Consider the following 13,042-nt stretch of genomic DNA (forward strand, 5'->3'; position numbering starts at 1 on the left):
CACGACGACAACCGTAGCATCTCACCCGTACGTGCAGCCGTTATATGAGGCACCGCGTCTGTTTGGGACGGCGCACGCGCGGACGTGAGCCGTGGCTCGCGCGCATGGAAGTATTACACGTTTCGTCGGACGAGTGGGTTCCGTTCCCTTTCCGCAGAGCCCAGAGGAACGAGAGGAGCTTGGTTTACACGGCTCGGAAGTCTGACCCACGACACCAGCTGGCTTGGTTAATTGGGCCAATATCGAACCAGCCCGGCAGAATTAACTCGCGATTAAAAATGTAAGTTATGTATTTTTTTCCCAAAACCTTTAAAAAATAATAAAAGATTCACTCTTAACTAATTAAGTTAAAAAATAATCTAAATAGTAATTCAGAACTACCTATTAAATATCTACTTATATCTCTACTCGTAACTAGAGGGGTTCCAAAAGCCCTGCACAGAGGGGGGAGAGTTTCAGTACGTTGTTGGGCAGCACATGCTTATCAGGAACACGCAAAAACAACGGGTAGTGCAGATTTGTAGCTGCAGATTTGTAGTTGCAGACATGGTGAGCAGAAACACACGGTACGTACTGAAACGGCGGAAACAGAATCAAATAGATAGAACTTTGTGCATGTATGTATTATACATATTAGGTAGCAGCCCAACTAGCCAATACCCCCATCATGTAGAAGTTCTAATGGAGTACAACATATGTTTTAGTCACCTCGCATAATACGAACTTCTTGGGTTCATGGGCAGGTCCGCACCTTCCTGTGAAGGATAGCCAGTAGTAGTAGCTTCTATCTCAGAACCAGTAGTTGATCTTCCATCAAGAAGGCTTTCAGATTCCATCTCTGTATTGAGTTGTATCCAAGGATGCAGTGAAAGCTTCCTCAATCTGCCAAGCTCATCGGCGATCTCTTTCATGGAGGGCCTATTGTTGCCGCACATATCCAGGCATTGCCTGGCTAGCTCTGCAATTCCTTTAATCAATTCGATGCTCTCTTGCCCTTTTACGTGGCTCGCCAACACTGCATCGAGATTGTTCTCCTTCATAGCCAACAGGAAATTTGATGATAGGTTCCTCCGTTTCTCAGGACCGTCCAGTTTCAGAGGCACCTGGCCTGTGAGGATCTCTAGAAGAATAACACCGAAGCTGTAGACATCGCTTTTGTCGGTCAATTGGCATGTCTGCAAGTACTCAGGGTCAAGGTAGCCACACGTACCTTGAACCATTGTTACATACTGCTCTTCATCGGATGGGTCTAGTACGGAGGCTCCGAAGTCCGACACTTTAGCCATGTACTTGTCGTCAAGGAGTATGTTGGCAGTCTTGACATCACCATGGATGATTGGGGGAGATGCGTACGAGTGTAGGAAGTTAAGTCCTTCAGCTGCTTCATGAGCAATCCTAAGGAGGGTGCTAAAAGAGATCTGCAGTGCTTGGTTCTTGCCATGGATAAGCTCGAACAGTGTGCCATTTGGGATAAACTCATAGACTAACATCGGAACTTCCACCTCAAGGCAGCAGCCCACGAGCTTGACAATGTTCTTGTGATTGATTTGAGAGAGGATTAACATTTCTTGACCAAATTCCTTCTTTTGCCTTTCGTCAATCAATGCACATCTCTTAATTGCAACATGCATGTTATCCTTAACTATCCCTTTGTAGACCGTTCCGTGGCCTCCCTTTCCAATTATTCTACTCTTATCGTAGTTGTTTGTGGCTTGTATAAGTTCAGCTTCTGTAAATACCGTGAAGGCAAGACCTTTTTCTGACTTCATCCTCTCGAACAGAAGAAGACCTCCATGTTGACGAAAATGCTCCTGCTTAACTTTGTTCAGCTTTCTCCTTTGAAGGATCATGCATCCAGAGGAGGAGAAAATCATGAGAACTAGGAAACCGATTGTAACTCCTGCATAACAGCATCGGATAAGAGCACTGCCAGAATACTTTCTTATACCTTTTTTGCTGATATTGGGTGTAAATCATTGTAAGTCAATTTGACTTTTACAATCATGTTATTAGTTGATGTTTTCACATAAATGTGATAGCAAGTTAATAAAGGTCTAGCTAGCTGAGGGTCAAAGGGTGTTACCTATTATTAAGCCGGCATCAGGGATGCATGTCTTGCTTTGCTTGGAAAGCTTTCTTCCTGCTCGACAAGAGCACTGGTATCCTCCTATTGTATTGTGGCAAACGCCGCCTGAAGGGCATGGACTGTTATTGCATTCATTGACATCTGCAGTATGATTAGCAAAATAAGCACGACAGACACAAAGTTTAGAGATTAATAATCATTGGACATGTGCAAATCTAGGACCAGGTTTACATATGAGATCCAACAGGAATTAGTTAGTACCTTGGCATCCATGTGGAAGATACGGGTTGCCTTCGTATCCCTGGGAGCAGTTGCACAAGTACCCTGGTCCGTTGGTGGAGTCCACACACACGCTGTTGTTGCTGAGGCACGCGTAAGTGCCTGCCTCGTTCCGTTTGGCGACTTCGCAGGACTTCGTCCCGTTTCTTACAGCCCAGTCCAACACCACGGGTACCCTCCCGGCGTTCGTGTCGTTGAATCTGGTCGTGTTGAGGTACATAGTTCTGAAGTTGAACGCCGCTGCCTCCATCAGCACAGCGTAGCTGCAGCGGCTGAAGGTCCAGACCTGGCTCGTGTTGAAACGATCGTCGAAGCTGACGCGGTAGTAGTCCATTCCTCTTGGTATCGCCGTCTGGCAGCAGCCGATACCGGAGCATGAGCCGTCTGTAAGGTCTGACAGCGTGCTGCATGTCGAGACGCACCCGCTCTGGTAGCCAGTGCCGTTTCTGTCGGAGATGTAGGCGAGGGCGTTGTGCCCGATGACCGTGAACTTGTTGTCGATGGCCGAGAACCGGTAGATGGAATCTCTTCCGTTCAACCCCGCGACTCCACTACGGTCCATGCGCCCGGAGGAGGTGTTGTAGCAGTATGTCGCGATGCGATGGAGCACCCGGACCGTGGCATGAGTCAAGGAAATGTTGAGGAGCTCCACAGTACCGATGAACGGCTTGGAGATGCCACCTTGGACTTTGCAGCTGATGTTAAAGGCTGCTGTCAGTGAGCAGCTCATGCCGATGCCGAACGGGTACTCTATCTCAACGTCGCCACACTGCCTTCGGCATTGAGGACTGGGAACCGCAATAGCGTGGCCATCCTGTGCCGCGAACAAAAGTAGAAGACCAAGGCCAACCTGCAGAATGCGCATTTCCCTACTTCTCGGCTGCATAACTAGAAACCATGATATTGGAACATTCAGCTTAATTAGTGGACGCAAACTCTTATGCACCTAAGTTGTACATTGTGCGCTACTACATCTACACGCACTTCGAGAATTCCTACATGTACTCTAAAAAACTATGCAAAAATATTTTCATATAGACGTGCATTGCGAAAGGGAACAAAAAAATAACTGAAAAGATAAGTTATATTATCTCCATTTTTACAGTATGCACATATGAAAAGATATTTTCTGCACAACTTTTTACAGGTGTACATGTCTTGACACGATTTACATGCAGTACAAATCCAATTTGGCTATAGATGAACCTAAATTTAGAATTAAATTTCCTAGTTTGATACCATAAAAACTTTCCAGCGGGAGATCTATCGGTATCTTATCAGTCAAAGTTTGGAGTGTGTCTTCACCTTAATATATTTTGAATTAATGGTGCTTCCAAACTTATCTCTTGAATTCATTGCAACAGAACAAATCTCTTGAAGTCGAAAATATGAAACCTCGGTTATATATATTGTTAGTTTATATCGCCCTGTTCCAATGAAGGTTAGGAAAATACAAAGATAATGAATATCAACTTGCAGTGGTACATCTGATTCTCAACTAAAACATGAAACATCTCGTGCATATGTTCGCAGGTTTTTAGACCGTTGAACGATTCCTGGCGAATTAGGAACTAACAAGCGAATACTTACGCTAAAGCCAGGTTTTGGAAACAGATATGGTTTGAAGTTGGGTTTACAGGCATCTGAGCTTTAGCTCAATCGACAAGGACTACGCTGCACGGAGCGCGCGTACGAGCCGGTCTGTGTTTGAGCTCGGACTTCTGCAGGCATGCAGGGGTTTTTTCCCCGATTCTTCGGCGGCCTGCACGTAGCAGCCTCGTCTGGCCCCACCTCCAACGAAGGCAGTGGAAATGGACCCCACCGTTAAAAAAAAGTTAGGTTTACAGGAAAAAGCCACTGCATCTAACAGCATAAATTATGCAAGACAGTATTGAGAATAAATAAGCATTCCATCTAATTAGAAATATAACTCATTTAGGACAATGACATGATCTACAAGGTGAAACTTTGACTAGTAACTTCTATAAAAGTATGGCATTTAAAATAAAATTAACTATATGTTTTTTTAGACAATGCAGATGCTGCCTCCTCCGATTTCTATTATAAGAAACCATAGTAGGGAAGCTACATAGAACATAGAGGTCTTAAACACAAAAGAAAATATTTGTAGACACAGATGCAACTCTAGCAATATGCAGACAACTACAAGCTAGCTAGAAGCCACTCGCACATGAACCGCTTCATCTACAGAGATAGCTCGAATGTGGAGGAAGCCTCCATCGCCGGAGACTCCATACGATCCACGTGGCAGAGATGTGGTCACTGGCGAGCTGGCTGCGGCGGCGTCGGATCCGTGAGACCGCACCACATCGCACCGCCCCACTTGTGTGGAGGCCGCCGATGCTAGTAGTGTGCAGAACCGACCATCGTCGCCCAGATCCCACCGACGGCACGCCACTCTGACCGCAAACACACGGATCCCACCAGCGGCATGTGGATCTAGCTTCAAACACACGGATCCTACCGACGGCTCGCAGATCTAGTCCACCGGCGGAGGATGAAGTCGCACCGTGAGACCGACCGCACCGGAAACAAGAAAAGGAAAAGGAGAAGGGAGGGAAATGAGAGGAGAGGGAGGAAAAGCACGACAAGGCTGCTTGGCACCACTGCAGTGGCGGCGACAGCCGCACCAAGCATGATGACGAGCCTAAGGGGCGGCGAGGCCGAGTCACCCTAAGAAGAGCGATGTGAGGGCCGAGTATGTAAGAAAATATTTTTCATGGTAAATCTACTAATATCAATCTTGCGTTGTGAGTTTACCTAATTCTTTATATATCAATGGTCAAAGTTTAAAAGATTTAAGGAATCCTAAATCAACTTGTATTTTCAATTCGGAGGGAGTATTTGTTTTGTTTGCCTAGCATCTAGAAAATGCAGCATCGAACTTCACGTATGCAGGAAAAGGAACTGAAAGGCTGGTAAACGTATAACTAAACGGTAGTGAATATGTTTAGTAAAATTCATCTGAAATAGCAAGGAAGTTAAATTTTCTGTCAAATAGAAGATGTACCTTGGGGGTGGGGGGCGTTCTGCCGAGAGGTCTGCCAGCACTAAACCTTTGGAGATCGCTTATGTTGATGTTTGTTCTAACACAAGCAAACACGTTACACCGTGTGTGTATGTTGTGTGTATATGAAGAGCACACCTCGTCGTTAGCATATATAAGCACACAACAAAGACCGGGTCTTACCAGAATGTGCACAGCAACCCTGTTTTCTATAAAACAATGCCTGCAAGTACTGCCTTAACTACTCAGCGGGAACAAATCAACAGACACCCTCATCCACACGTGCCGAGGCGACTACTGGGTTGGGTGGACCACCGACTGATCCAACGGCGAGCACAACAAGGCCCCTCGGTCATCTGCCTTACAGATTGTAGTTCTGTGATGCTCAAACTCCCCATTTCGATGCTTCAACAGCTCGAGTTATGAATCATTCGGTCCCGTCGTGACAGAGGGAAGATTCAGTGTGGTCACATGCATGCTGATGGATTCCTGGACATATTACGACATAGTAGTTGGCAAATGGCAAGTATGTGCTTGCTCACAGGATGCCATTTACATTTGCTAAAACAAGTTGCCGTACATGTTCTAGCAGCTTGATTGGCACATGCCACGAATCAACCCCTGGCCATTTCGCCGGATCATAGGAACGCAGAATTCTTTAGGAGTTTAGCACGTGATCGTTTGTTCATAGGAGAAGTATATGAGGGAGGAAGCACATGGTTCTTGACTAAACATTACCTATCCCGACCATATGACTTCATTTTATGGATAAAAAATCAAAACTTCCAGATTGATGAGCTGTATTTTGACAGTCCAATCATGTTCTGTCAACTAATTTTTTATAGGAACTGTTAGTGCCATGTCATCCGATGCTCGCTGTCGTCGAAGTTATTGAAATAGTCTCATATTAATTGTGTCAGGGAATGCGTCTAACTTAAAAAGGAGAGATCATTATCTCAATGGTTAGTTTTTGGGTGTAGAAATGTCCTTTTGATCCTATAATTATTATCAAAACCTCATCGGTTAGCTTTTGAGGTGTAAAAATATACTTTTAATCCTATAATTATTATCAAAGCCTGATCCACAAGATGTGAGCCACAATCGTATAGACATGAGTTTGTATAAAGGTCTGATGGATCGCTTGTGCCGATGGAGCATGGTCTAAGAGACTCAATGTATGGTGAAGAAACGGTGAAGGATTGAGGGACACTAATATGTAAAAGGAGAGATTGTTAGAATCGTTTTATATTGATTCTGAAAAGATAATACACTCAACTCAAATGGAGAGGCTCCTACGTCATCGGCTAACTTTTGGGTTGTAGGTAGGTCATTTCGACCCTACAAAAGCCCAATGCAAGTAGCGAAAACAACGTCTGCAAACAAAATTAGTTTAACATCTGCAACGAATGGATAATTTGATCTAAGAGAAAAGGGAAAAAAAATCTTATGCCTTTCGGCAAAAGGTTCATGAGAAGTTCCGGATCACATTGCAGCGCGAACTTGTACTTGAAAATGTAGCACATAGGCTTGCAATCGCAATAGCAAAGCGTCAAATGTCCAAAAGAATTACGTAATAATTCGTGCAAATGTGTGCCACATCTATCTATTATCTATGTATTTGGCTAACAAAAGATACTTCCTCCTTCACTCCCAGTCTAGAAATTACCACATTAATTAGATCAAAAAGAAAATAAATTATCCATATACTTGTATCTAAATTAACTACCACTGACATTATGAAAAAATTAACTTAAAATACTAATATATTTGCTTCACTATTACCCACATTTTCCATTATTAAAAAATAAAGCCAAGTGCTAGCAAAAAAGACAACATGATTAATGCATAAGTTCGTCGCCCTTCATGCATTTAAGATATCAAAGTTGCAATTCAAATAATATTTGGATGTAAAATGTAATGGAAAAAGAAGAAATAGAATCATAGCTCAATACGGGAGGTGTAAAAGAAAAAGAAAAAGGAGATAAGACCCTATAAAGGGAATGACCGATTTATTCAGCCGATACAAAATGATGACAGATCTATTCATATCGTAGAATAAACAAGTGTCCGCTCACATAAACATGTAATCTATTCTCTCTTCCTCTGGATGACATAGATAGGCGAGCAATGTCGGGTGAGAGGACGTTGACGCCTAGGATCACGATCAGAGTGTCAATTCCAATTAACAGGTCAAACTGTAGCCAGGCAGCACAACCTCTAGCAACAACAAGGAACATTGATGAAGTCATTTATCTGGTAGAGAAAGATATAGTCCGCATATCGTTAATGGTAGAACCACAACCTCTGACAACGACAAGGAAACCAACAAAACTATTGATCTGCAGTGTAGGATACTAGAGTGAAACGATACAAGAGGGTACAGGCTACGCTGCACTGGCCTTAAATTTCGTAGCTCAAGGTCGTGGCGTTAGGAAGATGACAAGAGAAGGTGTAGTCTACATACCAAGTACATAGTAGAGCATGACCTTCCAACCCAAACAATAGATCCTCAATTGGAATAGCAAAGAAAAATGAGAATAAGTGCTTGCGGAACAAAATCTACATGAAATAGAGCATAGAGATGATGATAGTGCCCGAACAGATGAAAATATTGTTATGATAGGGTCAAGTTCAAATTATGTCTAGAATAGTGGTGGAATGAATAGCGATGGTAAGGTAACACATAATTTTGTGGCAATCTAGGATTGTACAACATTACATAATTTTTAAAAAATAATATTAATTTAATGAAAAATTGCAAAAATAGTATGCATTTTCAAAAAATTGAAAAAATATACCCTGTTGGGTGGCCTGTCAGCAACTGATTTGCCAACAGGTGCTTTTTTGGCAGGGTATATTTTTTCAATTTTCCGACGGGTGGTTTGTCGGCAATTGATTTACTGTCATGATACTATTTTTTTAATTTTCCAAAAATGCATACTATTTTTGCATTTTTTTATTAAATTATAATTTTCCAAAAATGCTACTCCCTCCGTTTGTTTTTTCAAGGGCATGTTAGGATTTTAAAAAAAATCAAAAAATCAACAATCCGTCAAATTATATATATGTTTAGTATACAAAAGTAATATTAATAGGTCTATATTTTAAAGATCTTTTAATACGATATTGATTTTATAAAAATCGATAATATTTTGGAGGAGAAATTAATATTCAAAGTATACTTTGAAAGACATTTTCGGTCTCATCAGCCTCGGTCTCGGTAGATCCGGCGAGGTTCAGCCGCTGAGGCAACAATCCTGTGGTCTCAGGCCACCCCACAAGAGCTCCGGCCATGGCCTCGTGCCGACTTCCTGTACACGCGACAGCGATGGCTCGGTGGCAACGCGGCACGCACGGTAGACAAACATCGGTAGCGCACGGCCTCGTGACAGTTTGCCCCGCCGCGCTTACGACGCCCGCCCGCGCGCGGCAACCTCAGCGTCCCACAGCCTCACTCGCCCGGCGGCCGTGAGGTGAGCACAACACCTGTTGCGGTCGGTGGAACACCGAGCTTGGTCTACTCGCGCTGCTCCCATGGAGGAAAGGGGAACGGTACGCGGAGTCGTGCATCCTGGGAACAGGGAACGGTACGCGGCGGAGACGTGCACGCATGCGGGTGCGGCAACGCCGGAAAGTCCCGGTCCCCTGTGTTCGGAGAGCCCAATAAAAATAGAAGAGTTTACACGGCTCGGGAGTCAGGACTCGGACCCCATGACGACGACTGATTTAGTTAACTGTGCTGTTATTGGGCCGGCTCGCCTACGTTGATGAGTCATGGCCCACCACATCGTGGCCTAATGAATTCCAAGTGTCTCACAACACAAGGGCTGTACCGGTCTGCCAAGAAATTACAAAGCTCGAGACTAGCTCATCCTACTAGTAGTACGTTGTTGCAGCTAATGTCTATGCTGTTCTAATGTCTCGAAAGGACTATGGATGCTTAGGGTATGTGTAGCGGTATAGACCGTCTATAAGATTTATCTATATTATTTTTAGATATTAATAAAAACAACTTATATAATGTACTCTCTATAAAAGTTGTTTATAAGATTCACATATAATACTGTTTATATAATAGTTTAGACGTTTAATAAAGTAATAAACCCTGCAAAACTAGACCAAACATACGTGGAATAATTATTGCCGACATGCTGGGCAGAGACACACAATCCACACTAAGCAGAGGAAACATATTAAGATAGAAAACTTTGCCCCTGTGTGTAATATACACATTGGATAGCAGACCACCGAGCACATGCTCCAGCATGTCGAAGTTTCATTGGACTACAAGTTATACCTAAGTCACCTCTCATAGTACGAACTTGGGTTCATGGGCAGGGTTTCACCTTCTTGTGAAGGATACCCCGTGCTAGCTTCTATTTCAAAACCAGCAGCTGATGGTCCGCCAAAGGCGCCAAGATGCAGTGAAAGGGTCAGTGAAAGAAAATATCTTTCATAAATAAAGTATGGTGAAAGCTAATTAATAGGAATGACTTAAACTTGAAGTAGAAAAGATGTATAGAACACCACGAGTTTTCAGGAAAATCTATCCCCTTGATTTGTTGATAAGGATATGTATTTATACTGATATTTAAAATGTAAATATATAAACATGTTCATATAAGACTGCTAGAAATACAAATTCTTTACTGTACAACAGGGTATAATGACATCCCCGTAAATCATTGCTATAGCTGGTGAGACGGTTGTTCTAGCGGCTGATCGTCTATTCCAGTGCTGCACTACACCAGTGTGTCAGACGGCCATCACTTGCACCTGCGTGTCAGACGATCACCACTTGAATGGTATTAAATACCAGTCACTTCACTGCAAGTGAGGGTGACCTGCGGACCCCCTCCTGATTGATCTTTCTGAAGAGCCGATGGCTCCCGGGTCTAGAGGGTTTCGAAGGCATAGCCTCTGGGACCCCTCTGGAGCCATAGGGCTCTGGAGGGGTCCTGAGTTTAATGGTCCTCGGGCCTAAATTGACAGAGCCAAGGCAGGGTTCCTTAAGACCATCTACAACCATATTCTCTTCATTTCGTCCCCTTTCTGATTCCCTTCCCCATTCTCATTCTCTTTATTTATTCTCATCTCCAACAACTTCCCTTCAAGGGGAATCGCGAAGGGAAAGGAGAGAGAATCCCGTCCTGAAGGGAATGACCCTGAGAATCCTTTCGTAACAGGAACCGTGAAGGGAAACCATTGATGCGCTGAAGGGAACTAAAATCCTATTGTGAAGGGATTCTGGATCCTGAAGGAAAACCATTGAAGATGATCTAACGGTGACCCCAATAATAACTCCTCGCGAGGATGGCTAGCACTGTGACCGTCCCCGCCGTACTAGAATCAGGATCACCGGCGATCCTTAGCTCTATGGACTCTAAAGGTATGCTCAATGATGTGATGATTTTCTGTTGTGACGTCGGACTCGGTACTTTGGGATATTAAGTTACTAACTTCGAGCTTGACCATATCCGACCGTACAAAATTAAAACCATATCATGCTTTTTTGTCGTACTTACTGACTTTGTTTTCCATTCTCGATCCACAACAAGCCGGTAATATAACAACACTCAATAATGCAAGGGAAGCTAACAGGAGGAACAAACTTACATCGGCAAGTGCTTTTCCTCAGCGACAATGGCATTGCCAGGCTTCACATCATACCTAGGACACAGGTGCAGAGAAAAACATATCAATTAGCCGCCATAAGCCCATAACTGCAGGTGCTACCTACTTACTCCGTACAAGTAACCGATAAATCATGGTCCAAGCCTGCAAAGATAGTTCAGAACATCTGATCAATTAATCTAGGTTTGTTTGTTCGGTTGTTGCTTTCCTTTTCTTTTTCTTTTTCTTTTTCTTTTGGCGAGGAACCAACATAGCTGCAGCTATCATATTTGCAGACTCTAAGTGGACTGATGCAATTGATACTACTACTTGATTTCATTAGCTAATTCGTTTAGCACAAATGCACTGCAAATTGCGGGTTCAGCAACATGTTAGATGTCACGAGCAATTTATTCAGAGTTTTACTTTGACAAGCACCACCTGTAGAACCCTCGCACCAAAGTGCAGGCGAATATGACAGAGATGTTTTTCTGAGAGAGAGAGAGAGAGAGAGACAGACAGACAGAGAGGCCTATATGACAGAGAAGGTGGTGGCCATCATCGCATCACACGACTAACGAAATTACATACAGAAGCATCGGTAAAAAAAAAATCAGAGATTGTAAGATGAGAGAAGTGATCGAAGCGGAATCTGATTACTTGGCGAGGAAGGCCTCGTCGACGAAATCTCTCGTTGTTGACGAGCATATCATTTATTATTGAAAAAAAAAATTCTATTTTAATGAGACACAAAGCAAACCTACAGTCCCACACCATGTGTTCACCACCCGTAATGCTGGCAAAATGAATATGTTTATCAAAAGGAAGTAAGATTATGAAAAAAAAGAGGTTGGGTGATCTGCTGTAAGACCCATGAATTCTTACCCTACCTAATGCCCTGGTGGTACAAGCTTGAGTAATCATTTTTTATCGGTTATTTTTCAAAGGAGAAATTTGTTGTACAGTGCCACTGCTGAGGTCACACCAGGGTTCATAAAACCGTTGAAATTTGTGATATTCGATCAATTCGGTCTGAACCGCATTTTGAATTCAACCGGTTTTCGAATTTAAATTAAAAAATTCAAAAAAAATCTAAAAATATGAGACAATTCTAAGACTTTCTGTGAAAATAATTTCAAAAATAATATCGTTGTTATCATATTTCATGAAGAGGAAGTTTGAAAAAAAAAATACTAAAATAGACCGAATGAACAAAGATGATTTAGCTCATCATATTAAGGAAAATCTTAATATGCAAACACATATTTTTTTTTATATAGGCATATCTTAAGAGCATATTTAAAATTAGTCTCACTTCATTTATAGTTTTATTAATTTCTCCATAATTTTTACAAAGTTCACAAGCATAAAGTGAACATGTTAAGAAATAATATTGTAATTAACTTTTTCATATCTAAAATTATTTTTTCTACATAAATCATAGTATAAGTAAACTAATAAAAGTGGTTTCACTAATTTTGGAAGTGTGATGGCTTAGTTATGAATTAATCTAGTTGCAACACATTTACACAATCATGCATGTTACAATAATTATTTCATGAGTTCATATATTTTTAAAAGACATAGTATCATGCAAGAAGACTAACAAAATTAGTTTCATGATTTTTGGATCATCAAAGAATTAACTGTGCATTTAACTAGGTTTAGAAAATACATTTTTCTCACAGAAAATATTCAGTTTTTTACGAGTATAGATATTTTTATCATGTAGACCATGTTACAAGGAAACCAAAAAAATTTGTTTCACTTGATTTGAACCTCAGATGAATTAATTATTGTTTTTACAATATTGAGCTATTTTTTGGGTTTTTTTGCTAAACTTCATTGAAATTCGAGAAATGTGTTTGTTAAATCGGGAAATTCGACTGGTTTATGACTAATTCGTTTGAAATGCGTTCAATGTGGAAAATTCGGTCGGTTTTTGGTATAATTCGATCGGTTTTCGTTTGAATTCAAGCGGTTACCAAATGTCGATTCGGCCGGATTTTACCTCCGATTTATAAATTTGACTGAGT

General features: G+C 42.0%; 1 protein-coding gene across 2 annotated transcripts; it reads right to left on the reverse strand.

The window, feature by feature from the left end:
- Window positions 1-586: 586 nt before the first annotated feature.
- On the reverse strand, window positions 587-5,508 carry LOC133887791 (putative wall-associated receptor kinase-like 16). 2 transcript variants are annotated; one of them, XM_062327775.1, is made up of 4 exons: window positions 5,397-5,508; window positions 2,348-3,253; window positions 2,084-2,227; window positions 587-1,900 (listed from the first exon to the last, which is right to left on the reverse strand). In XM_062327775.1, exons 2-4 carry the CDS (start codon window positions 3,249-3,251, stop codon window positions 705-707), a joined length of 2,244 nt encoding a protein of 747 aa, XP_062183759.1. In that variant the 5' UTR covers window positions 3,252-3,253; window positions 5,397-5,508; the 3' UTR covers window positions 587-704. The 2 variants fall into 2 exon arrangements, with proteins under 2 accessions (XP_062183759.1, XP_062183757.1); XM_062327773.1 differs by having other exon boundaries at window positions 2,348-3,792; window positions 5,397-5,501.
- Window positions 5,509-13,042: the final 7,534 nt, after the last annotated feature.

This window comes from Phragmites australis, chromosome 13, assembly GCF_958298935.1.
Source record: "Phragmites australis chromosome 13, lpPhrAust1.1, whole genome shotgun sequence".
Lineage (NCBI taxonomy): Eukaryota > Viridiplantae > Streptophyta > Magnoliopsida > Poales > Poaceae > Phragmites > Phragmites australis.

Excerpts from the sequence above, each read along its gene's own strand:
- LOC133887791 (XM_062327775.1), bottom strand. The coding sequence starts at position 3,251 with ATGCAGCCGAGAAGTAGGGAAATGCGCATTCTGCAGGTTGGCCTTGGT. Across the intron at positions 2,228-2,347 it reads TCTTCCACATGGATGCCAAG|ATGTCAATGAATGCAATAAC; the intron begins GTACTAACTAAT and ends ATCATACTGCAG. Across the intron at positions 1,901-2,083 it reads TGATGCCGGCTTAATAATAG|GAGTTACAATCGGTTTCCTA; the intron begins GTAACACCCTTT and ends GCTGTTATGCAG.